General features: G+C 37.7%; 1 protein-coding gene across 4 annotated transcripts in view; it reads right to left on the reverse strand.

Moving 5' to 3' along the window:
* The window catches only part of prodhb (proline dehydrogenase (oxidase) 1b), a 64839-nt gene extending 40537 nt beyond the window's left edge, over positions 1 to 24302 (reverse strand). For 2 of the 4 annotated variants that reach the window (XM_048188814.1, XM_048188813.1), the window contains exons 1-9: positions 23891 to 24301; positions 20737 to 20945; positions 14018 to 14052; positions 13790 to 13936; positions 9607 to 9671; positions 9384 to 9500; positions 6009 to 6082; positions 5609 to 5690; positions 3809 to 3901 (exon numbers count right to left, since the gene is read on the reverse strand). In XM_048188814.1, coding sequence (XP_048044771.1) covers positions 3809 to 3901; positions 5609 to 5690; positions 6009 to 6082; positions 9384 to 9500; positions 9607 to 9671; positions 13790 to 13936; positions 14018 to 14052; positions 20737 to 20945; positions 23891 to 24175 — 1107 coding nt within the window. In that variant the 5' untranslated portion in view covers positions 24176 to 24301. Of the gene's footprint in view, positions 1 to 3808; positions 3902 to 5608; positions 5691 to 6008; positions 6083 to 9383; positions 9501 to 9606; positions 9672 to 13789; positions 14053 to 20736; positions 20946 to 23890 lie in introns of all 4 variants that reach the window. The other 2 variants (XM_048188815.1, XM_048188812.1) reach the window with 2 other exon arrangements.
* Positions 24303 to 25513: the final 1211 nt, after the last annotated feature.

The following is a 25513-nucleotide window of genomic DNA, read 5'->3' on the forward strand; positions in this document are numbered from 1 at the left end:
TAAAGTCAGAATTGAGTGATATAAAGTTAGAATTGCAAGTTATAAAGTCAGAATGGCAAGTTATAAAGTCAGAATTGCGAGTTATAAAGTCAGAATTGCATGATATAATGTCAGAATTGTGAGTTATAAAGTCAGAATGGCGAGTTATAAAGTCAGAATGGTGAGTTATTAATGGTGAGTTATTAAGTCAGAATGGCGAGTTATAAAGTCAGAATTGAGTGATATAAAGTTAGAATTGCAAGTTATAAAGTCAGAATGGCAAGTTATAAAGTCAGAATTGCGAGTTATAAAGTCAGAATTGCATGATATAATGTCAGAATTGTGAGTTATAAAGTCAGAATGGCGAGTTATAAAGTCAGAATTGCGAGTTATAAAGTCAGAATGGCAAGTTATAAAGTCAGAATTGCATGATATAAAGTTAGAATTGCGAGTTATAAAGTCAGAATGGCAAGTTATAAAGTCAGAATTGCATGATATAAAGTCAGAATTGTGAGTTATTAAGTCAGAATGGCGATTTATAAAGTCAGAATTGCGAGTTATAAAGTCAGAATTGCATGATATAATGTCAGAATTGTGAGTTATTAAGTCAGAATGGCGAGTTATAAAGTCAGAATTGCGAGTTATAAAGTCAGAATTGCATGATATAAAGTCAGAATTGTGAGTTATTAAGTCAGCATGGCGAGTTATAAAGTCAGAATGGTGAGTTATAAAGTCAGAATTGCGAGTTATAAAGTCAGAATGGCAAGTTATAAAGTCAGAATTGCGTAATATAAAGTCAGAATGGCGAGTTATAAAGTCAGAATGGTGAGTTATTAATGGTGAGTAATTAAGTCAGAATGGCGAGTTATAAAGTCAGAATTGAGTGATATAAAGTTAGAATTGCGAGTTATAAAGTCAGAATGGCAAGTTATAAAGTCAGAATTGCATGATATAAAGTCAGAATTGTGAGTTATTAAGTCAGAATTGTGAGTTATAAAGTCAGAATTGCGTGATATAAAGTCAGAATTGTGAGTTATAAAGTCAGAATGGTGAGTTATTAAGTCAGAATGGCGAGTTATAAAGTCAGAATTGAGTGATATAAAGTTAGAATTGCAAGTTATAAAGTCAGAATGGCAAGTTATAAAGTCAGAATTGCGAGTTATAAAGTCAGAATTGCATGATATAATGTCAGAATTGTGAGTTATTAAGTCAGAATGGCAAGTTATAAAGTCAGAATTGCATGATATAATGTCAGAATTGTGAGTTATTAAGTCAGAATGGCGAGTTATAAAGTCAGAATTGCGAGTTATAAAGTCAGAATGGCAAGTTATAAAGTCAGAATTGCATGATATAAAGTCAGAATTGTGAGTTATTAAGTCAGAATGGCGAGTTATAAAGTCAGAATTGCATGATATAAAGTCAGAATTGCATGATATAAAGTCAGAATTGTGAGTTATTAAGTCAGAATGGCGAGTTATAAAGTCAGAATGGCGAGTTATAAAGTCAGAATGGCGAGTTATAAAGTCAGAATGGTGAGTTATTAATGGTGAGTAATTAAGTCAGAATGGCGAGTTATAAAGTCAGAATTGAGTGATATAAAGTTAGAATTGCGAGTTATTAAGTCAGAATGGCGAGTTATAAAGTCAGAATTGCGAGTTATAAAGTCAGAATTGCATGATATAAAGTCAGAATTGTGAGTTATTAAGTCAGAATGGCGAGTTATAAAGTCAGAATTGTGAGTTATTAAGTCAGAATGGCGAGTTATAAAGTCACAATTGCGAGTTATAAAGTCAGAATTGCGAGTTATGAAGTCAGAATGGCGAGTTATAAAGTCAGAATTGCGAGTTATAAAGTCAGAATGGCAAGTTATAAAGTCGAATTGCATGATATAAAGTCAGAATTGTGAGTTATTAAGTCAGAATGGCAAGTTATAAAGTCAGAATTGCATCATATAAAGTCAGAATTGCGAGTTATAAAGTCAGAATGGCAAGTTATAAAGTCAGAATTGCATCATATAAAGTCAGAATTGCGAGTTATAAAGTCAGAATGGCAAGTTATAAAGTCAGAATTGAGTGATATAAAGTTAGAATTGCGAGTTATAGGGCCCTTTAATACACCCGGCGCAATGCGACGCAAGGCGCAGCGCAAGTGTGTTTGCTAGTTTGCGTCCGGCGCCGTTCGCGTTTTCCCGGTCAGCGCCACGTCCTTAAATTAGTAAATGCATTTGCGCCAGTTAGTGCGCCCATGGGCGTGCTGGTCTAAAAAAGAGGTGTGTTCAGGCGCATTGCCGGCGCATTGCTATTTTAAGGAGCTGAAAATAGACTGCGCCATAGACCAACTCAAACCTGGTCTAAAGTCTAAAGTCAATGGCGCAATATTTTTTTGTTAGAGCGCGTTGGTAGAAACTGCGCCTCTGGGCGCGTCCACAGTGCGCGTTGACTTTGCTTATTACACACAGGGATGCGCATCACACAAACATGCCAAATATTAAAAACAAAAGGATTACAGTGTAAAAGAATATTATTGTGTAGGCTACATAAATATAAAAATGTAATGATGAATAGTCATTGCGTGTATTAGAATTAGGCTACCTATTTTCAATTCAGCCTATTACTATTTATAATGATGAACGAAATTGGCTAATTAATTGAACAATCGTGCCAATACACACACATATATATTAACTGACTCATCGCGTGTACGCCATGTAAATAGCAATCCGCCATGGCACGAGCGCATCTCGCTCTTAAAGGGAATGGGAGATGACACTCTGATTGGTTTATTGAACGTTACGCCCATTACTCATTAAGAGAATAGGGACAACCCATTTCAAAAATGCGCCCCGGCGCACAGACCGTTTTTCCGTCGTTAAAATAGCAAAAGTGGATTTGGATACGCCCTGAGTGCACCTGCGCCGTGCGCTTTACACTTTGCGTTTAGATCGTTAAAATAGGGCCCATAAAGTCAGAATGGCAAGTTATAAAGTCAGAATTGCATGATATAAAGTCAGAATTGTGAGTTATTAAGTCAGAATGTCGAGTTATAAAGTCAGAATTGCATGATATAAAGTCAGAATTGTGAGTTATTAAGTCAGAATGTCGAGTTATAAAGTCAGAATTGCATGATATAAAGTCAGAATTGTGAGTTATTAAGTCAGAATGTCGAGTTATAAAGTCAGAATTGCGAGTTGTAAAGTCAGAATTGAACTGACTTTTTTCTCGCAATTGCGAGTTATCACAATTCTGACTTTTTTCTCAGAATTGTGATATATAAAATCACAATTCTTTTTTCCCTCACAACTGCGAGTTTATATCTCCCCATTGTGACTTTATATCATGCAATTCAGACTTTATATCTCACAATTCAGACTTTATATCTCACAATTCTGACTTTATATCTCACCATTCTGACTTTATATCTCACAATTCTGACTTTATAACAAGCTTCCATACACATGAGCACTGCAACTCACTGTAGAATCCACCAGGAGATAACCAATCTGGAGAATAACTGTTATATGAAATCTCCAAACTTTGTTTTGATTTGGTACTTCCAGGCTGAAAACAGGAAGCAATGAGCCCACTGTGAGTCACACAGCTTGTACTGCTTGTACTGCCTTTTCACAGTGCGACATAAACCCGATACATGTTCCTCACATCAAGTCGACAGGGCGGAACAGCTCTCTAACCTCCACACTCTGCTGAAGGCTTTCTCAAAATCGATCTCTGTTACATTCTTCATCCATGACTGTCTGGTAGACCGTGATCTTCTGACACTCTGCATGAATACCACAGGAGAAATATAAGAGGAACACAGCCAATGAACGCACCTTAGCCAAGACGTCCAGTCGCTGAAGCATCCTTTTCATCTGCTTTTCCTCTTCCTCTGTGAACTTGGACAGAAGAGGCTCCAACTGACCAGTCTGTTAAAAAATAAATTAAAAAAAAAGGAAAGTGAATCTTACTAACAACACAAATTTTTTGTTTCATTCTCTTGTTGTTGTTTTTTTCTGAACAGATGGTTTTGAATTTTTGGACAGAGATCTTTAAGGTAAAAGGTGTATTTTTTTTTTAATCAAAACACATTCTTGTACTTCAGTTTATTGTGCAAGAAAGCCATTCAAGAAAGCCACTTCCTAAAGACTGTAAACATTGGGTCAGTTCACCCAAAAAATGAAATTTCTGTCATTAATTACTCACCCTCATGTCACCCCAAACCCATAAGACCTTCGGTTGTCTTCAGAACACAAATTAATATATTTTTGATGAAATCCGAGGGTATCGGATTCAACGTCATTACACCATTTTGTGGTCCAGAAAGGTACTAAAGACATCGTTAAAACCTTCGACGTGACCGAAGTGGTTCAACCTTAATATTATAAAGTGACAAGAACAGTTTTCATGCGCAAAAACAAAACAATAACGACTTTATTCAACAAATTCGTCTGTCTCCTGTCATACTGCTACACTATTTTCGTTGCAGAGCTTCAGTGTTTACTTCCGAATTGTGGCTCAGTATTGGCCGGCTCAGTGGACAGACGAATTTGTTGAATAAAATTGTTATTTTTATTTTGTTTTTGCGCACAAAAAATATTCTCGTCACTTCGTAATATTAAGGTTGAACCAATTCAGTCACGTCGACGGTTTTAACGTTGTCTTTAGTACCTTTCTGGACCTCAAAAGGTGCAATGTCGTTGCTGCCTGTGTGTGGATCAGATACCCTTGGATTACATCAAAAATATCTTAATTTGTGTTCCAAAGACAAACGAAGGTTTTATGGGTTTTGGACGACATGAGGGTGAGTACTTAATGACAGAAATTTCATTTTTGGTTGAACTAACCCTTTAAGAGGTCTAAGGGGCTGTTCACACAGAATGTGTTTTTTCGATTCCACTGCGCTACTTTTCCATTGTTTTTAAATGTAAACACAGGCTAGATTACTTTTATATGTTCAGTTTTCACTTTAATTTTAGTTTAATTTTTTGTTATGTGCTTGTCATTTTTATTTTAATATTATTATAATATTAATTTAAATTTTAATATTATTTAATATTTAAAAATATATCATTATTATTATTAATATTATATTTAGGTCTAATTTATTTTTATTTTAGTTTTCATTTATTTCCAGTTTGTAATTTTAGTGCTTCAACTTAAACATTTCAGTTAATTGCCAAGGCAGCATTTCTATATTTAATTTTATTTTAGCTTTATTTCAATTAACAAAAATGTTTTTAACAGTTTTAGTTGATGATTATAACACTGATATAAACACAAAAGATACCTCAAATCATTCATTAGCAACCACATAGAAAAGCACCAGTCAAATTCTGTTCAGAACAACAACAAAAAAAAACAAAAACAAAAAAAAAAACATGTTTAAGTCACACCTTTAAGTTATGCAACAAAAAAAAAAGAAGAAGAAGACTATTTCCTGCACTTGTGATGAAGCTTATTGTTTCTCTTGCAGGCAAAATTCCAGACATGTCTTCATAATCTAATTACTTAGGAAAACTCAAAACTGCGAAGGAGCATTTGCAGTGTTTAAAGAACCAATTAGACCATGAGAAATCAATAACCCTCTTAATTTATGCTGTGGTTAAGGTGTCCGTTTCTTGTTGTCTGCCTACCTGCAGGTTTGGGACAACTAGTAGATCGGATATCTTTGTTCTCTCGTCAATCAGACTGTTCCAGTCCAGCATGTCCACCATGCTTCGGGAAAAATGAAATAAGCATTTATATTTAAGCAGCGCATAACAGATGATGTTTTTTAAACATCAAATGACTTGTATGCATCATTACAGAACTGGTCGATTCTTCAGAGCAAAGTGCTCTTATATGAGTTTAGTTACAGAGGAGTTTAGTTAACTCAAGGGGGTCGAGCAGAGGGGGGCAGTGTAATGGAACACCCATGGAATAGTCATCGAGAAGCTCTCCTCAGTTCATAAGATAACTTCATTGTCTGCCATTGATTGAGAAGATTTACAAGTCTGAGTGTCAGAACAGCTACGGGAAACTGGTGTTTCTCACCCTGATGAGTGCAGCCGTCCATCAGAGAAGCAGCTCTGAATGTTGCCTTGAGCTCCCAGCCTGGCTAGACATGTCTGCAAAGAAAACACACATTTTCATTCATCAGACAAAACACTCCAAAAAGATTCTGATTAAAGGGATAATTCACCTGAAATGAACCCACCAGGGGTTTAGTGTTCCATGGAACACAAAATGATACATTTTGAAGAATGTTACAGTTCTTAAGGCCCGTTCACCCCAACTATAACAATAACTATTGTAGCTTTCACACCAACTTAAGATAATGTTCTGCTTATTATAAGCACATGCTGCAGTTCTGTATCTGCCACTTTAAACGCTGGATTCTGATTGGCTGTCAATGTTTTATTGTTCATCAGCTGGAAAAAACTTTTTGATTCCAATGACACTGTTTATCTGTGCTGTTATTGCTAGAGACGTGGTTTGGACTCTGCCATTCGTCAACATTTAGAACTAAATCTTTATCGTTATCATTATGGTAATCAGCCTTTGCTCTCCTAAAAAGTATAAAACAAGTACCATTACATATGACACTCCAAGTTAAATAATAGCTTTGCAAGTGAGGAAAATATTTTCGAAATTCAAGCTGAAAAAAACTGCACATCTTGGAGGATTCTGAGCAAATAACAACTTACACATCAGTGCTTTCAGCACACAAAGCTATTATATATGGAATTGTATGGTGCTTTCTTTGCCCTTTTTGGAGTTTCACATCCCTTGACCACAGTATAATTTTAATGTATGCAAAATAGCAGGTGGTACTTCTAAAGATTTTCTCCTTTTGTGTTCCACAGAAGGTATAATGTCAAAGGAAAGAAACTGATGACAGAATTTTGCACTACTATAATGCACATTAATGTGTATTTGCATAATGAATGAAAAAGTTCAAATATGCTTATGTTTTTAATGACATATTGGGGTCATTCCTGGTATTCGGTGCCTTTTGGCCATCATAAAATGTAGAAAATCAAACTCAGTTTTTTAAAAGAAAACATAAAAAACATAAATTACTTTCACAATCACTATGTTCACTCTCAGTGTCCACTCTGTTAGCTCTTCAGATATAACAGGGTGGACATTCTGATCTAAAATCAGCCAATACACGGTGTCTGAGAAAAACCAAGCTAACATAGAAGGGATATCAAATAAAGAATTGCATGGTCTTTATAAGTGTTCTAATATTTTTTTTATATATATTTCCCATAACAGGGTGGACATACTAAGGTTGACCACATCAAATTTGAAAGCTAAAATTGGTTAAAAAAAGAAAAAAGACAGGTAAAATAATTGAGGATCTCACTCACTTGCCCAAGTTGTTTTCCCTCCAAAGAATTCAATTCAATTCAATTCACATTTATTTGTATAGCGTTTTTCACGATACATATCATTTCAAAGCAGCTTTACAGAGAATGCATGTAAACATCACAATTTAAAGAATGCAGTTATGTAATAATTGCAATATGTAATATTATACAATGTAATAATATGCAATAATGTAATAATTTAGGCAATTCATTTACAATCACTGTTAGCAGTTTAACTGAATGTAGAAGCAATGAGCTCCTGAAAAATGAATTACATTAACAATGATTAGGATATATAGAAATTGTGTAATGTGCATGTTGATCCAGATGATTGAAGTGATGACTACTTTATGATTTAATTTTTCCAACTTTCATTTAATGGGAAAGTAGTCAAAAATAACAGGGTGGACAATAAATTGAGGTAAAAGCTAAAAACCTTGTTTATAAGTCTTACAATAAATTTAATAATTGAATACACACACACACACATTAGAGAAAATCATTAATGATATACCCAACAATGTAAAAAATGAAAATGGGCTACACAGGAAAAATGGTGATATGTAGTGGTTCAAAATGCTGTAAAATGTTTTAACTTATTGTTTTAATCGCCTTCAATATGCTTAGAGTTCAAACGGTGTTATTTATGACTAAGACAGGTTTAACATTGATATTGTTCAAGATTTTAAGGCAGCAAAATCATGATCTTTACTGGGGACACAAAAGGTACAGAATCCCAAGAATGACCCATTGGTGATTATGTGGTAGTTTAGTGGTTAAACTGGGCTATTAAAGGTGCCCTCGAATGAAAATTTGAATTTATCTTGGCATAGTTGAATAACAAGAGTTCAGTACATGGAAAAGACATACATTGAGTTTCAAACCCCATTGCTTCCTCTTTCTTATGTAAATCTCATTTGTTTAAAAGACTTCCGGAAAACACGCGGATCTCAACATAACACCGACTGTTACGTAACAGTCGGGATCATTAACATGTACGCCCCCAATATTTGCATATATGCCAGCCCATGTTCGAGCATTGGAAAGGCTGTATTAACGTCTGGATCTGTGCACAGACAAGGTAAGCAAGCAAGAACAACAGCGAAAAATGGCAGATGGAGCAATAATAACTGACATGATATTTTTAGTGATATTTGTAAATTGTCTATCTAAATGTTTCGTTAGCATGTTGCTAATGTACTGTTAAATGAGGTTAAAGTTACCATCGTTTCTTACTGTATTCACGGAGAAAAGAGCCGTCGCTATTTTCATTTTTAAACACTTGCAGTCTGTATAATTCATAAACACAACTTCATTCTTTATAAATCTCTCCAACAGTGTAGCATTAGCCGTTAGCCACAGAGCATAGCCTCAAACTCATAGAGAATCAAATGTAAACATCAAAATAAATAATTTACTCACATGATTCGATGTATGCACACAGCATGCATGACGAACATCTTGTAAAGATCCATTTGAGGGTTATATTAGCTGTGTGAACTTTGTAAATGCGCTGTAATATAGTCGAGAGCTCGTGTGGCAGGGAGCACGCGATTTAAAGGGGCGGCGCGCTGAAAAAAATCAGTGTATAGTTAATGATGCCCCAAAATAGGCAGTTAAAAAAATTTATTTAAAAAAATCTATGGGGTATTTTGAGCTGAAACTTCACGGACACATTCAGGAGACACCTTAGACTTATATTACATCTTGTGAAAAAGCATTCTTGGGCACCTTTAAAGGTTGTAAGTTCAATTCATGTAGTATCACAGTTGTACCCATGAACAAATCCTTTATCAGGTTTCTATAGTCTAAATGATCTTGTATAAATGTCCCATGTAAGTTGCTTTAGATGCAAGTGTCTTCTAAAAGACTACTTAATTATTGTCATGTTATTTACATTTTGCCATTAAAATGAATGCAGCACATACTGCAATACAGCCTGCAGTTGCTTGCTGTAGGCCAGATTTGTTACAGCTGCTTTACAGTCCTTTTGCAGTTTTAAACACGCTTTAGTGTCAGTTGATCTTTGGCCGCAGTTTGAACCAAGGCGTACCTGCAATTGCTCTAGATCCAGTTTCTGCTCCAGCACCTCCACGCCGTCTTTTCCCTGCTTGGCAGCCAGGAAACTGAAAAAACGTCTCCATTTCACCAGCACCTCGGAGAACTGGAGCTACAGACGCCCGAGGGAAGGATGAGGAACCTGTTTAGTTCACCAAGGTGACGGATTTTAACCCGTGTTTTCTGATGAATGAACCCTGCCTGAACCTCAGTCTTACCAGGAATTGTGGGCGCCCCAGGGCAGTCATCTTAATAGCCGAGAAACCATCTTCAGAACTTCCACCTGAGCAGGCAGGTGATTTTCTTTTAGAGTTATTTTAGAGGTAACTGCAGCAATGAAAGTGAAACTGCCTTTTTAAGAGCACTTTTCCAGGAACACTGAATGAATTCTATGCAGTTATACATAGTGTTGCCGGTGCATTACAATGGGTGTTTCTCCAATAGTCTCCAATAATAAAGGAAAACAAATAGAAATGCTTTCAAAAGTTGGTCAGCTCCATGCTTTCTTGGCACTCTTAAATATACACTAAAAATACATACAATAATCTGTAAAATACACAACAAGGAAGTAAAGGAATAAGAGGATAGAGGTTTGCAACACTTTCCATGAATAGAGTAGATTTTGATGTCCCATTACTTTTTAAAAGAGGCTCAAATCTCAAAGTCTCACAAACCAAAAAAAGGCTTAAAGCAAGCCCGAAAACAGTGAACTATTTACTTGAGAGTAGAAGTGTTTTAAAACTTGCTCTGCATGAAACTGCACACACTCAACCCCAAACTGTCTTATTTAGTTACTTATTAAAAACGTAAGTTTTCGGTATGGTTGTGTGTAATTTATGTTGTAGAACAAAACATCATAGTATTGTCAAGTTATGTTTACCACAGGCTTTATTTTACTCATAAATTGAAAAACAACATTTTAAAACCCCAAAGGAAAATCTCAAGGGAACCAGGGGGCGGGGTTTTGACATCATCCCTGCACCACTCTATTGAAATGCGCTGTGAGTTTTCTCAGAACATACAATGACACAACTAACCGGTGATGGTCATTGTGATTTTGCCAACCTAAGACATATTGTGTTGATCCTGGAACAACATTCCTATCTGAAAATTTTCCTAACCCTATCCCTACCCCTAAACCTACCCCTACCCATAACGTATCTCTAAAATCAGAGGGAAATGATAGGTGAATAACACTGCTGTAGAAGCACCTAACCCTGATTGTAAGCCTGAACTTGACATAAACTCTAAACTTGTCCCTAAAATCTGATTGGTTGATTGGAATGTTGTTCCAGGATTAACAAAGATGTTGATCCAGGAACACCAAACAAGTCTGGCACAACTATGAGAGCATCATTGACAAGTTTCTGCGCAGCCCTAACTATAGCCTAGTGTATTATTCTGTCACATTTATAGCTACGTTGAGACCAAATATCATTCAGCTGATCAGTGATATTCTCACTCACCAACAACGTCGGATTCTGACTGATCTAACTCCCGTTGCTCGTGTCTCCCGCTATCTTGATTAGTGTTAGCAGAATTGTCCAGGGGTGCAGTTCCATCATCTCTGGATCTCTCTCTTGATCAGAAACACCATCACCTATATTAGCTCAGATATTCTTGACTGTCCTTTGAAATTTTGGCGATATTAACATTTTTATTAGAATAATTTGTCAGGTATATACACTCCAAACTTTCCACTGCCCACTGCGCTTAAAACAATAAGCAGTAAGCACCAACCAATGAGAGTGATTTTGAACTTAAGAAAGCTGATTGGTCAAAAATATACATGTTGAGGGCCAATGGTAAAACATAACCTCCAAATACATCTGCATAAACCTGCGCTCGCTCTGTCTCACACGCGCGCACACACTGTCACCATGTAATGCACGTTAAAGGATTGGTTCAATACCGAAATAAATAAAATGATAATTTACTCACCCCCATGTCATCCAAGATGTTTATGTCCATCTTTCTTCAGTTGAAACGAAATTCCAGGATTCTTCTCCATACAGTGGGCTTCAACGGCTACCAAAGGGTTGAAGGTCCAAACTGCAGTTCAAATGCAGCTTCAAAGGGCTCTACACGATCCCAGCCAAGGAAAAAGGTCTTATCTAGCGAAATGATGGATCATTTTCTACAAAAAAAATTATTTAACCACAAATGCTTGTCTTGCACTAGGTCTGCGATCCGCCACGCATTACGTAATCATGTTGGAAAGGTCACGCATATGACGTAGGTGGAAGTACTGCGGTAGGGCAAAAAACTTCATCTCATTTTCTCCTCCAACTTCAAAATCGTCCGACATTGTTATTTTTACCCCCTTTTTTTTTTTTTGGCTTAATCTTTTTTCGTTTGGCTTAGTCTTTGCATGTTCGCTCTGTAGACACTGGGTCAGTACTTCCAAAGTGATTGCATAATGCGTGGCGCATCACAGAGCTAGCGCAAGATGAGCATTTGTGGTTAAAAAGTACATACATTTTTACTTTTTTTTAGAAAATGACTGGCCGTTTCGCTAAATAAGACCCTTATTCCTCGTCTGGGAACGTGTAGAGCCCTTTGAAGCTGCACTGAAACTGCAATTTGGACCTTCAACTTGTTGATAACTGTTGAAGTCCACTATATGGAGAAAAATCCTAGAATGTTTTTTGACTGAAAGTGGTGAGTAAATTATCAGGAAATTTTTATACCGAAGTGAACTAATCCTTTAATGCTGGATCATTTAAAAAATCTAAAATGTGACATTTTCCGAAACAGGATCCAGCTCAAATTAAGCACTGGGCACATTAATACACAGGCTTCCATGGGCTGAATCCCAGGGGCCTACTGGCTGCATGAAAATAACATTTTTTTTAAATACTTACAAATGTGACAAATGTATTCTATAAGGGAATTCAGACCTGTAAATTTTCAGGACTCACAACCACATTTTTCGGGAGAAGCCTTGCTGTGTTAATGGAACTGGAATGGACAACTAGTTTCATGTAACATCATACGGTGCGAGAGAGGCACTCTGTGCTGAACACAGGTCGCATGCAACTCAAATGCTCCGCTCTCACTCAGGTATTAAACCTGCTGTCGGTTAATTTGACGGATGAAGTCTTGACTTGTCATTTCAAATGTGATAATACCTTACATTTTTATTTAGCTTGCTATCTTTGATATTACTTTAGTCACTGTCATTATTGTTACAGTTGATAGCCCCCATTGTATGTTCATACAGACAGTATTCAAGATGCTACTGTAAGCTGCTGTGTGAACAGGATATTTCAAGAATCACTAATGCAGTTGTCAATCCCAAACACTGACAGTGTGAATGTAGCCAGTGAGCAGTCATTCTCAAAACTGGCCTTACTAAAAAAAAAAAAAAGACCTAAAATCTATCAACTGGATTTTTTTCTGAACAGCTAGAAAAACAAGGAAGTTATGTCGTGTCAGTTACGCTTTTTTCGTAAGTTGAATACAGAAGGCGTAGGACGTAGCGTAAGCGTTTTGAACTGCGAGAGGTGTTACATTTGAATATAGAAGGCGTTCTGGCAGAAGCTAGTTATTTTACTTTATAACATGTTAAATGTGGATATTTTTCTTACACAAACGCTTTGCTTTGCTTCAGAAGGCCTTTATTAACCCCCTGGAGCCGTGTGGAGTACGTTTATGATGGACGGATGCACTTTTTTTGTTTCAAACAGGTGGTTTCCGTGCACTGCCATTATAAAACTTAGGAGCATCAGGGTGATTATTAATATAACTCCGATAGTATTTGTCTGATAGAACAAATTAATATACACCTAGGATGGCTTGAGAGTGAGTAAATCACGTGGTAATTTTAAGATGAACTAATCCTTCAATATCAGGTGTAAACTAAGGCATGAACGCTGGTACTCTCAAATAAATGGTATTATCTCCCAATATGTGGCTTGTGTATTTTGCTGCATTTTCTGGCAAACAAATGAATATATCACTTTTATTAATATTTATATTAATAATATTATTAATTATTAAATTATATATAAATAATCTAAACTTTACTAAAATGCTAAAAAAAAATGGAGCTTTAAAAATTATTCCGGACAATTCGGGGCCTTCGAGTTAAAAATGTTGAGCAGTGTTTTAAATTGTATTCAGACAGACACTCAAAAATGTGGTAAAATCATGTAAAAAGAAAAACACACAGATCATATAGTATTTAGTTGTTGCTGATTAATATTACATGAAGGTCAAATAAATAAAATTGACTTAATTTTCACTTCAATTGACTAGTTTTAGCAACTACTGTGTGCAAAGTGCCCTACTTTGTGTGTTTTGGTCACTGCATTTGTAGCTTCAGGCATTTGTTTTGCTTGTAAACTGAGTCCAATTCCAAAGTTAATTACTAGTCAGCTTTTATAGATGGTCTGTTACCTGAGGCTTTGATGCATTTCAGGAAAGTCTCCATGAGCTGGTCGCATTTCGCCTCGTCGGCATAGAAATACGTACGAGCGCTCGTCACGCCTTCACGACGATCGCCAAACTTACGATGGGCTGTGAACTTCTCCCGGTGGTCAGCTCCTGAATGTCGAAAAGGGAACATTTGACCTTTTGCTTCAATATTACAGAAGAATTGAAATGTTAAAAGGTGCAAATACTCACCAGGGCTTTCTTTCTCTGATGTAGACATGCAAGATCTATCAAAAAAGAAAGAGAAATTGACATTTTTAATAAAACAGGGGACTAATGAAACCAACTACTTGTTCTTTAGGTCTTTTTAGAGACCTTTAGCTAACAAAATGAAGAAACAGCAGTTTCTTTAGAGAGGAATCAATAATAACTGCAGAGGCTGCTATGAAGTCACTTTACTGTGGTGCACTTCTGCTATTTGTTTCCCTTCTATATTTCAGGGTCAGCACTTAGAGTCACACACTGACTCCCGCCTGATGTCTATGCGTATACCCACATCATGCATCTAAACTCTCTGCTGTACTACACTGACGCTCAGGCCGGGCATTCAAACCAACTCAAAAGTTACACAGCCACATGGGGCAGTGATTTGTTTAGACTGAGTTCCTGTGATCCCCACATCCTTCGAAGGGCCTCCGCACTTCCCCATCCACACACACGGCCGCGCTTACGCTGCATGAGGCGGCTCAGTGGAGACAATGTTTTGACGTCTGTAATGTTCCAACAGGAAGGAATGTTGAGATGTTGATGGGGTCATTAGCGGACAGACTCAAACCCTTCCAGGCTTAAAGTGCTCAGTCAATGCTGCAGCTAAACAAAACAGAGTTATACAGGCAACATATGACAAGGATAGTCATCAGGTTGATGATGATCTTACTCATTTTAAAAATGTACTAGTGATAGAGTGAGAACATCACTTCAGGTATTACTATCAACATGCAGTAACTGAATATGAATGCAAAAGAAATGTATGTTCAATGTAAAACATCTTGTTTTACCTCAAAGTCACAAGAAAAAACATGTGAAAAGCGCATTTGTAAAGTATAATTGTAAACAATGTTGGGGGTAACGCATTACAAGTAACTTGATTATGTAATCAGATTACTTTTTCAAGTACTTTTACAAAACATCTAAGTTACATTTTCAAATAAGTAAATCAAGTTACTATTCACATTGACAGTTCTCCTGTCCCCATGTTGAGAATAAAGTGCAGATGTGTTGTGTGCGCTGTATGAACATGATGGTTATTGTAGTTTTTTTTTTTTTTTAAGTTCTAGACTAAATGTGAACGTGCATTTAACTCATCTCACTTGCACAAAAACATTCAGTATTCCTCAAAATGAATAAAAACAGTGAAATGCAATCTCAGAATTTTACGCAAACATGTAATAATGAACTATATTAAATTACACAAAAAATATTCTTTATGTATTTAATCTCACGTTATTAACCAGTGTCTTTGCTGCTGACTTTCAATGATCTAATTCAACCATACCAATAAGCAAAAATTACTTTAGATTAGATTTAGAAATAAGAGTGTTGAACTTCCTTCTCCTGTATCCTATTCTTCTTTAATCCAGAATGGCAGCACAGCTGAAAGGTTTGTTTGAGCTGCGTTCTCTACTGTACAGGTGTAAATATGTTTTTCCTTCAGCCTGAGGCTTATTCAAACTATTAACTATTAGGCATGAATTCAACTAATAATAATCATGACTATTTATCACAATAATGATGAATATATATTGTGTTATATATATACACACACACACACACACTATATTGCCAAAAGTTTCGGGACGCCTGCCTTTATGTGCACATGAACTTTAATGACATCCCATTCTTAATCCGTAGGGTTTAATATGGAGTTGGCCCACCCTTTGCAGCTATTACAGCTTCAACTCTTCTGGGAAGGCTTTCCACAAGGTTTAGGAGTGTGTTTATGGGAATTTTTGACCATTCTTCAAGAAGAGCATTTGTGAGGTCAGGTACTGATGTTGGACGAGAAGGCCTGGCTCGCAGTCTCCGCTCTAATTCATCCCAAAGGTGTTGCGGTCAGGACTGAGGTGCAGGCCAGTCAAGTTCCTCCACACCAAACTCGCTCATCCATGTCTTTATTGACCTTGTTTTATGCACTGGGGTGCAGTCATGTTGGAACAGGAAGGGGCCATCCCCAAACTGTTCCCACAAAGTTGGGAGCATGAAATTGTCCAAAATGTCTTGGTATGCTGAAGCATTAAGAGTTCCTTTCACTGGAACTAAAGGGCCAAGCCCAAACCCTGAAAAACAACCCCACACCATAATCCCCCTCCACCAAACTTTACACTTGACACAATGCAGTCAGGCAAGTACCGTTCTCCTGGCAACCACCAAACCCAGACTTGTCCATCGGATTGCCAGACAGAGAAGCGTGATTGGTCACTCCAGAGAACACGTCTCCACTGCTCTAGAGTCCAGTGGCGGTGTGCTTTACACCACTGCATCCGACCCTTTGCATTGGATGCAGCTGCTCGGCCATGGAAACCCATTCCATGAAGCTCTCTACACACTGTTCTTGAGCTAATCTGAAGGCAACACAAAGTTTGGAGGTCTGTAGCTATTGACTCTGCAGAAAGTTGGTGACTTCTGCACACTGTGCGCCTCAGAATGCACAGGCTGAGTTGCTGTTGTTCCCAAGTGCTTCCACTTTGTTATGATACCACTAACAGTTGACCATGGAATATTTAGTAGTGAGTAAATTTCACAAATGGACTTATTGCACAGGTGGCAACCTATCACGGTACCACGCTTGAATTCACTGAGCTCCTGAGAGTGACCCTTTCTTTCACAAATGTTTGTAGAAGCAGTCTGCATGCCTAGATGCTTGATTTTATACACCTGTGGCCATAGAAGTGATTGGAACACCTGAATTCAATGATTTGGAGGGGTGTCCCAATACTTTTGGCAATATATATATATATATATATATATATATATATATATATATGAAATATAAAGTAATACATTTCATATATTTATTCTTTTATTAAAGCAAAGAATTTTTGTGGTATTGTCTTGGGTCGACATCAGCTGAATGTTACATAGCAGATAATTCATAAATCAATACATGCAAGTCAATTACAGTCGACCGATGGTTGTTATTACAATAATGGCTGTCTGCACCAGACCAAGACATACCAATAACAGCTTTTTCCTCAAAATGATACTAGGCAGGAATGGAGTCTGAGAACTCATGGAATGATCAGCCTGGGTTCCTGCATATTAGATGGCAACCTACTCAAATGCCACATCCTCCAGCATTCTCCCTCTATCACACCCTTGATAATGCAGAAAAGCCAAGCTGAGCACTCTATTCTGTATAACAGCATTACAGGATCCATTGGGGTGGATGTTAATGCAATATTGATAGGGGCAGAGGCTCTAAAACACACATCACGAACATAAATTAGCTTTTATTAGCCAGTGACCAGCCAGGGTCCTCTGTGGTTGTAAAGAGCATTTCCAATAAACGCTCCATTTCAGCTCATTTCTTCTGTGATGTGAGTGATCGTGGTGATTTAGTGCCCCTCTCAGGTGATGGGGAGAACTGCACTTATATCTGAAGAGTAATCTGAGGAAGGACGCCTATAAAATTGCACAGACCTCTGACAGCGGCGTTCAGAAATCAGAGCAGTGATGTGGAAGAGAAGTCCATTTATTGGATCTCACTCTGTATCACTGGCTTTTCCTCATAATCCAAATGGCATATCATCTATATCTCCGTATCTCTCTCTCTCTCTCTCTCTCTCTCTCTCACTTCTCAGGCAATACATTTCATTTATATTTCCAGCAGGAGACCCTTGGGTATGGCACTGACACTCACACTCTGTAATTTCCAAAAGGTCAATGACAGGAACAAATGAAGACATTTTTTAATCAAATGTCATAACGTTGACACAGCTGTTGAAATGTATGTGAGGCTAATGGTTAATGACCTGGGCTGGTAACAGAAAGGTCACAGGTTCTGTTCCAGGTCAGAATGAATGACAAAGAGTTTCTCTTGAGAATTATTAAGAACAAACCTCCAAGTAGAGATACAGACAGCAGACTGCATTTTTAACCAAACTGCAATTAGTATACAGCAAGTTGCATGAAATGAAAATCTGAGAGCATATTTAAAAAAAAAAAAAAAAAAAGTTAAATATGCACTGTGTGGTTGCTTGGACATTACTTGATGGCTGCTTACTCAAAAGGATTATTATAGTTTTATTATCATTTATTAAATGATCATTATTAGGGGTGGGCGATATGACCAAAATCTTATTTCACAATATGAGAAATTTTATTTCACGATAACGATATATATATATCATGATATAGCTATTGGTGTTATTTTATTTTTGTTATTAAAAATAAGAACAAAGAAGCAAATTACAAACAATAGGACAAATACAATTTAACAAAAGTTTTAATTAAGTTTTCCCAATACAGTAGATTTATTTAACATGTAGTTAGAAATAGTAGGCCTACGGAAACTGAATAATCAAATGTAAAAATAAAATACTGCAATCTTCATTGTATGAATAAAATATAAAATTATCCTTATTAAAGCTACAAAAATTATTCAAGTTATTTTCTCTTTTGTTTGATTAACATGAATGACACAGACAGCAGCAGTATATTAGGCTGCTGTCACTTTAAGACGGATATACATCAGGTTTACACCCAACTGTTTACTTTCACTTGAGCATTTTGACACAATTGTGTGTATCAAGCGCTAAAAGGCGAGAAAGAGAACTGATTTTGATGGGATGCTGTGAAACACGGCTTTGTGCAGTCAGCGCGAGTCAGAGTTTCACACTTTTTCACACTTCAAACACGTCCTAAATTCGTGATGTCCTTCTGAAAGAGGTGGCTTTCCGTGCATGCACTTTGGCAGTGTGCCAGTCAGCTGAGTTCTTTTTCACGACTTATTACGCTTAATAACTATTTTTAACATCAAGCATTAGGGCTGCACGATATATCGCATGAGATTGTCACGCGCATTTCGTCAGTAAAGCCAGTTCCCTGATTACCGCTAAATCGCCATCACCTGCTTTCAAATGGAGCGGCATTTAATAGACAGAACCGTAGATCACTGAAAAGCCACGCAATATCGGGTTCATATCGCAGATGAATCGCCTTCGATAATGAACGCGATATTGCGTGGCTTTTCAGTGATCTACGGCTCTGTCTATTAAATGCCGCTCTATTTGAAAGCAGGTGATGGCGATTTAGCGGTAATCAGGGAACCGGCTTTACTGACGAAATGCGCGTGACAATCTCATGCGATATATCGTGCAGCCCTATCAAGCATGTCCCGCTCTTTATTGTTTCATTCATGTTTTTCATCACTCTATGAGTATATATTAATATACTACGATAAGATATAGCAAAATCTCTAATGATAGACATTTTATAGGCCAGCACCACAATATCGTTATACCGCCCAACCCTAACTAAAACTGAAATTATAACTATTAAACACATTTTTGTTCATTTACATAAAGTTGAATTAAAAATTGAATATATATATTGGATGAAAAACTAAAAAAAAAAAAAATAAATAAAAAAAAAAGTTGTCCATGCAACTAACTGGAATAAGTTTAAAGTGAAGGACCAAAATTACTAAATGAAAAAATATAATTAAAAAATACAAATAAATTATACCTAAATAGTAATATTACGTAAAAATATAAAAATGATAAAAACAATCAAATGTCTGTCAGGGGGAAATTTTAGGTCTGACGATTACTTCTCGAGAAGCTTAATGATTTGTAATATCAGGTTAAACTCCAAAGTTTAATACATAAGGTCAGGGGTAGCATGCAAAATATACAAGTTTATTCCAAATCCTAAGTGACTGATTGGGGACACTCTTCATATCTCCCCCATGTCAAATAACAACAAGTCCAATAACTTCTTTTGACTTCTTTTTGGGGTGTTTAAGTCTTAATTAAGGGGGGTTAGGCACCCCATCCCCCAATAATTCACTCCCTGGACAGGGATTTCTTCAAATCACTAACCCTAAATATGAGCAATAGTAATAGTGATGCTTGCCTTAGAGAAGCAGGTCTGAAGCATAAATAATCCTACTGTTGTCTCAATACAGTATAAACTACTATAAACATTTTATCTTGTGGAAATAGAGAGCAGCTCTCTGTTTGCATGTGTACCATGACACCAAATTCCTAAACCGTGAGCGTGTTGATAGCCTGAATATAAGCCAATCAGAAACAATGGGCAATGACTAAAATAACCAATAGGATCTCGGCTCTTTGTTTACATCTGTGACAGCAGATCAAATCTCAGGCTATTTCTGTGAGCTCTCCACATGAGCACAAATCACAGCATGGCCATTAACCTCTAGGCCCTCTACTGAAAAAGTAGTTAGTTTGATGCAAAGCAGGTCTTAAAGACTAATTCAGACCAATAGATTTTGGCTGCATACTGCCTTGCAAACTAGGAGGGCCCAGAAAGGAGAAAGATTTTAAAATACTTAAGGATTCACTAAACTAACTGCCCAAAACTGCAGGTTGATATTAGGAAAAATTCTTAATGAGCTGCTTTAAATTAAGCACTATAGCTCTCTTTGGAGCAAAATCATTGCACTCATTTATATTCTGTTCTTATACTGGTGTGATCTATATCACTGATTTATTTATTTGGCCCTAAATTGGTCAGGTCTGGATCATGTATTCTGCGAATAAATGCCTGCAGACCAGTTAAAATGTTCAGCTGAACATCTTGAGTAACATTCTCCTATCTAGACAATAGGCACTGTATTTTGTTAAATTGCTCACAAATCTTTCCACCTTGGTACCTATGATCGATCAAAGCAGCTTAAACATGGTAGTTTGCGGATGCAGGGACTAGAACTACAAGAGACCACTTACTCCATCTCTTTCCTCTCAGCATCTTCCTGTGAGAGATCCTCTTCTACGCTATAATCCAGCACAGCTCCCACTCCATACGCTTGGTTCTTCTGCACTACAGGCCTGATGGACTGATGGTCCTCGCCTGCCACAAACTGACCGTAGAACGTCATCTTCATAAACTGCTCAAACATCTTCTGTCCCAACAACTTTCTGCTGAGATCTATTATCTGTAGGAGACAGAAATAATGTTGTCAAAGCATGATGTTGTCAAAATTGAAATTCTGTCATAATTTAGTCACCCTCAAGATGTTCCAAACTTGTATGAATTTCTTTGTTCTGCTGAACACAAAGGAAGATATTTTAAAGAATGTTTGTAACTTGTAAAAAAATGGTGGCCCACAACTACATCATTTGGTTACAAACAGGGCCTAAAACAAACTTTTAGCCACACTTGCCAATGGCCGGTGACTTAAGAAAATTTATTGACTATAAATATTTTTTACCAGCCATGAAAGATAAGAGAGAGTCAAGTCAAAAGCAATGAGTGATTGTTCTTTGTCTTTTGTTGTTTGATTAACATTAAAAACACAGACAGCAGCAGGAATATTAGGCTGCTGTCACTTTAAGAGCTAATGCATGGATCCAATATACTCATACACGTGTGTTTTTTTTCTCAACTGTTTACGTTCAGTAAAGACACAACTGACTATATTATGTTTACAAGAGACAGAGACAAGAGAGGGGAGAGAAGAAAAAAGAAAAAAAAAATCTTGGTCCGGTTCCCAAAATGCACTGCCATCTGGTCCTCCACCAGCTGGGTGAACTATTCCGCGATGCCTGGCGGCGGTACTGGATAGCCCTCAGTGGAAGGCTCAACACTCCGCCGCCTAGTGGATGGCGACGGCTCCTCCAGGTTCGGGCAGTTGGCAGTAGTTCCCCGTTCCCTGCTTCTGCCCATCATGGCAGACGGCAGCAGGCTCCGGCCCATGGCGAACAGCAGTGACTCCTCTGCTCCCTCAGACGGCAACTGGCCCTCCACAACCCAGGCGGCCAGCAGCAAGTTCGTCCATCCCCACGGCAACTCACTCCAGCCCAACTCCTCGAGCGTCCATGGAGGCTTACTCTGCACAGCCATGCTCGACGGCACTGCGGATTCCCCACAGCGGCGAGGGCTCTATGACAGCAAGTTCCTCCTTCCTCCCGGGTTTCGGCACCAATGTAGCGAGGTATGTAGATCAGGGAAGGAGGAGGCAGGGAACCAGCGAACGTTTAAACACCTTAATCATATAAAATAAACAAACAACAAAACGAAAGTAAAGGAGGCAGCTCCACATGGAAGACTACCACACATACATAAACATAAAGTCCAGGGCAGGCCTGGTCCTCTCTCATCGCTCCTCCTTTTATGCTCCCGGAGCTCCTCCGTGAGAAACTCGAGACCGGTGCTGCGCGCAGGTGGCACTTATCATCAGTCACGCCACTGGACTCGCCCCGTTGTCACGGCACTCGGGCTCATCCTGCTTGCCAAATTTGCATACAGAAAACTTCCCACACAGCGTGCAAGTAACAAATTGAGTTCCCTTTCTCGTCTTCTTGAGCTTGAATATTTAAATTGGCAAGGGTTAAACTTTCATGATGATGCAGCGCTGGCCTGTCAACTGTCCCGAGCATCGTTCACGTTTGTTCATGTTCATTCTATCACAATTTTGCATTGTTAGAATTGATAAAAATGTTGCCGGCCAACTGGCGATTGATGCTGTTTCATATACTGGCCAACAGCGATTTTTACTCACATTTGGTGCTTGGCGAGTGTTAATTTTAGGCCCTGGTTACAAACATTCTTCAAAATATCTTCCTTTGTGTTCAACAGAACAAAGAAATTTATACAGGTTTGGAACAACTTGAGAGTGAGTAAATGATGACAGAATTTATTTTTATTTTGGGGTAAACTATCTTCTTAATAACTGCATTTTTGGTTTCTGAGTTGAGTGCTTTATATTCTTTGAGGTATGCACTCAACACTGATATATACTTGAATACTGACATATGCTTGAATGAGTCAATGGAAACAATATTGTTGTTGTTTTTGCTTGTAAATTGTTTTGACTTTAAATGCCAATTTTTATTTAACAAAATGACATTGTGATCTGTTATAAATTAAACCACAATATATATTTAGAGGAATATATTACTAGATTAAGGAGGTAAAATCTTTTGAACATGTAGGGCGGGCCTATGAAGATAGCAATAAATTAACTACAGGTAACAACTAATAGTTTAGTCTGTAGGGTATTTAATATGCTACCACCAAGGTTTTTAATCAGGGGTCTGTAAAAGCACTGCAGATGGTGAAAAAAAATAACTTTTAATGAATGATCTGATGGGACAGAGCAACAGCTGCTGTTGCAGTGTTTCATTACTGAATGATTAAGCATATTTAATCGAATTGGTCAAGTTAATGATTCAATGGCCTATTCACACAGTCAATTTTCTTCATTCTTAAATGAATCAGCCGTTTGAGTGAATCGGTTGAATGACCAATTACTGATTTCATTTGTAACAGTAATATTGTGAAATATTATTACAGATTAAAAGAACCCTTTTCTATTTTAATATATGTTATTGTAATTTATTCCTGTGATGCAAAGCTGAATTTTCAGGATCATTCATCACTCTTCTGTGTCACATGATCCTTAAGAAATCATTCTAATAAGCTAATTTGCTGCTCAAGAAACATATACATACATTAGAGTACTATATAAATTGTTAGATAGTGTTTTGAATTAAAGCGATGGTTACAAAGAATTATTTTTATCTGAAGCTCCTTAATCTGGTGCCTTGAGTCTGTAAAGGTTGAAACCCTGTGCAAACACATATGCTCAGTGTGTGTTTCCAACTCCAAGTTGCCAAAAGGTCAAAATGACTTGCATATGTCTCTGAGGTTCATTCTGTCCTTGCCAGTAATCTTGACTCTAGTAACTCTACACACTAACCACATGACTTCTCCCTGGCAAGGTGCCATGCCTGTAAATCATCTGGGACAATGACACAAGAGTAATTCCAGACAGGAACATTGAAGTCTGTCAAATACAGTACATGCAAGAACAGGATGGCACTGTTTTTGTTCAACACTGTAGGAATACATTCTATAAGCATTAAATATATGACATACCTCTTTATTCTTATCAACCAGGATGTCATAGGAGCACAGTTTGAAAACTACCAAGCTTCTAAGTAACTCAAGAGTGTCTTTGCTCTTGTAGGCTTCTTTGGTCTGTTCAAAGTCAATGGAGATCTTGTTACTGAAGGATACATGCTCCTCTTGCGTGTTTGTTTTGGTGGGATGTAACGCTTGCATACTCCGGTGATAACCATGACGAGTGGAGATGACCAAACTCCTAATATTGCTGTCACGAGTCGCGAGCCCAAAAGCAGGAAGAGTTTTGCGGAGAGACATCAATTCAAGACTTCTGTACTGACAATATACATACAACACAAACAGAAATAGGTCGCCTGCTGTTGTTTTTTGGAAACCACTCGGTCATTCAGCACATCAAACGCTACCTGTGGGGTCCTGCCCCATATTCAAATCTGGGATGACTGATTGGTACAAATCCCGTGACGTTTCTGTTTACTGACGTAACACACGCATGGAATGCCATAAAAGGAATGCTGTTGCATAAACGTTCCATAACAGAAACGTCCCAGTTTTATAATGTACAGATTAATGTAGTTAACATAGAGGGTTACGCATATAATATAGACCAGTGGTTCCCAAACTGGGGTACGCGTACCCCCCAGAGGTGACAAAAGGGGGTACGCGAACAAAATGCTGAGTAGTTAATTTAATTCTACCTTTAAATAATATTAAAACCGAGCATGTTTTTCTAGCTGCCAAAATGCTGTAAATCCAGTACATTAAATCAAATTACCTCATCTTTTGCAGTCAAAAATTACTGTATCCACACATATGATAGATTGCGTGCAGCATACTGCCTTATATTGCGCTAAATTACTGCCGTTCTCGACAGATATACATTTATAAAAGTGCGGATTTAGCACTTACTCGGATGAAGAAAAAATATAGACACAGATAGTGGATTAATTTCGATTTAAGACTCGAACTTTCTCCGATACAAAAACAAACGTTTTGTGAGTTCTTGTATTTAATGATGATAACGAGCAAGAACAATTGTTCCCAAATATCCACATGACTGCAACTCATTATTATACAACAGGTCAAAAAAACAAAACGTACATTTTAAACACAGTGCTGTCAGTATTTACTCTATTTTGCAATTAAAGGTGCTAAAGATGATGTTTTGTTTTATACATTTTTGCAATATTACTTGAAACTGTCTTTACTAAAGGAATAATATTAATATACATCATCTGTGCACGAGGTAGGGCCTTAAAAACATCAGCCAATCGTTTACGTGATCATCGCGTAAACGATTGGCCCTCTGGCTTGTCAATCACTGCCATTACGTTCCTTGTGAGAGACGTGCGCGGCTGCGCGCTCCAGTAACTTTCCACACTCCACAGGCGCTGACTGTGAGTTACCTGCGGTGAGTCTGACATAATGAATGTCGGCAACTGGTTAATGTCCCTCAGACGGCAACTGGCCCTCCACAACCCAGGCGGCCAGCAGCAAGTTCGTCCATCCCCACGGCAACTCACTCCAGCCCAACTCCTCGAGCGTCCATGGAGGCTTACTCTGCACAGCCATGCTCGACGGCACTGCGGATTCCCCACAGCGGCGAGGGCTCTATGACAGCAAGTTCCTCCTTCCTCC

This window comes from Megalobrama amblycephala, linkage group LG4, assembly GCF_018812025.1.
Source record: "Megalobrama amblycephala isolate DHTTF-2021 linkage group LG4, ASM1881202v1, whole genome shotgun sequence".
Taxonomy (NCBI): domain Eukaryota; kingdom Metazoa; phylum Chordata; class Actinopteri; order Cypriniformes; family Xenocyprididae; genus Megalobrama; species Megalobrama amblycephala.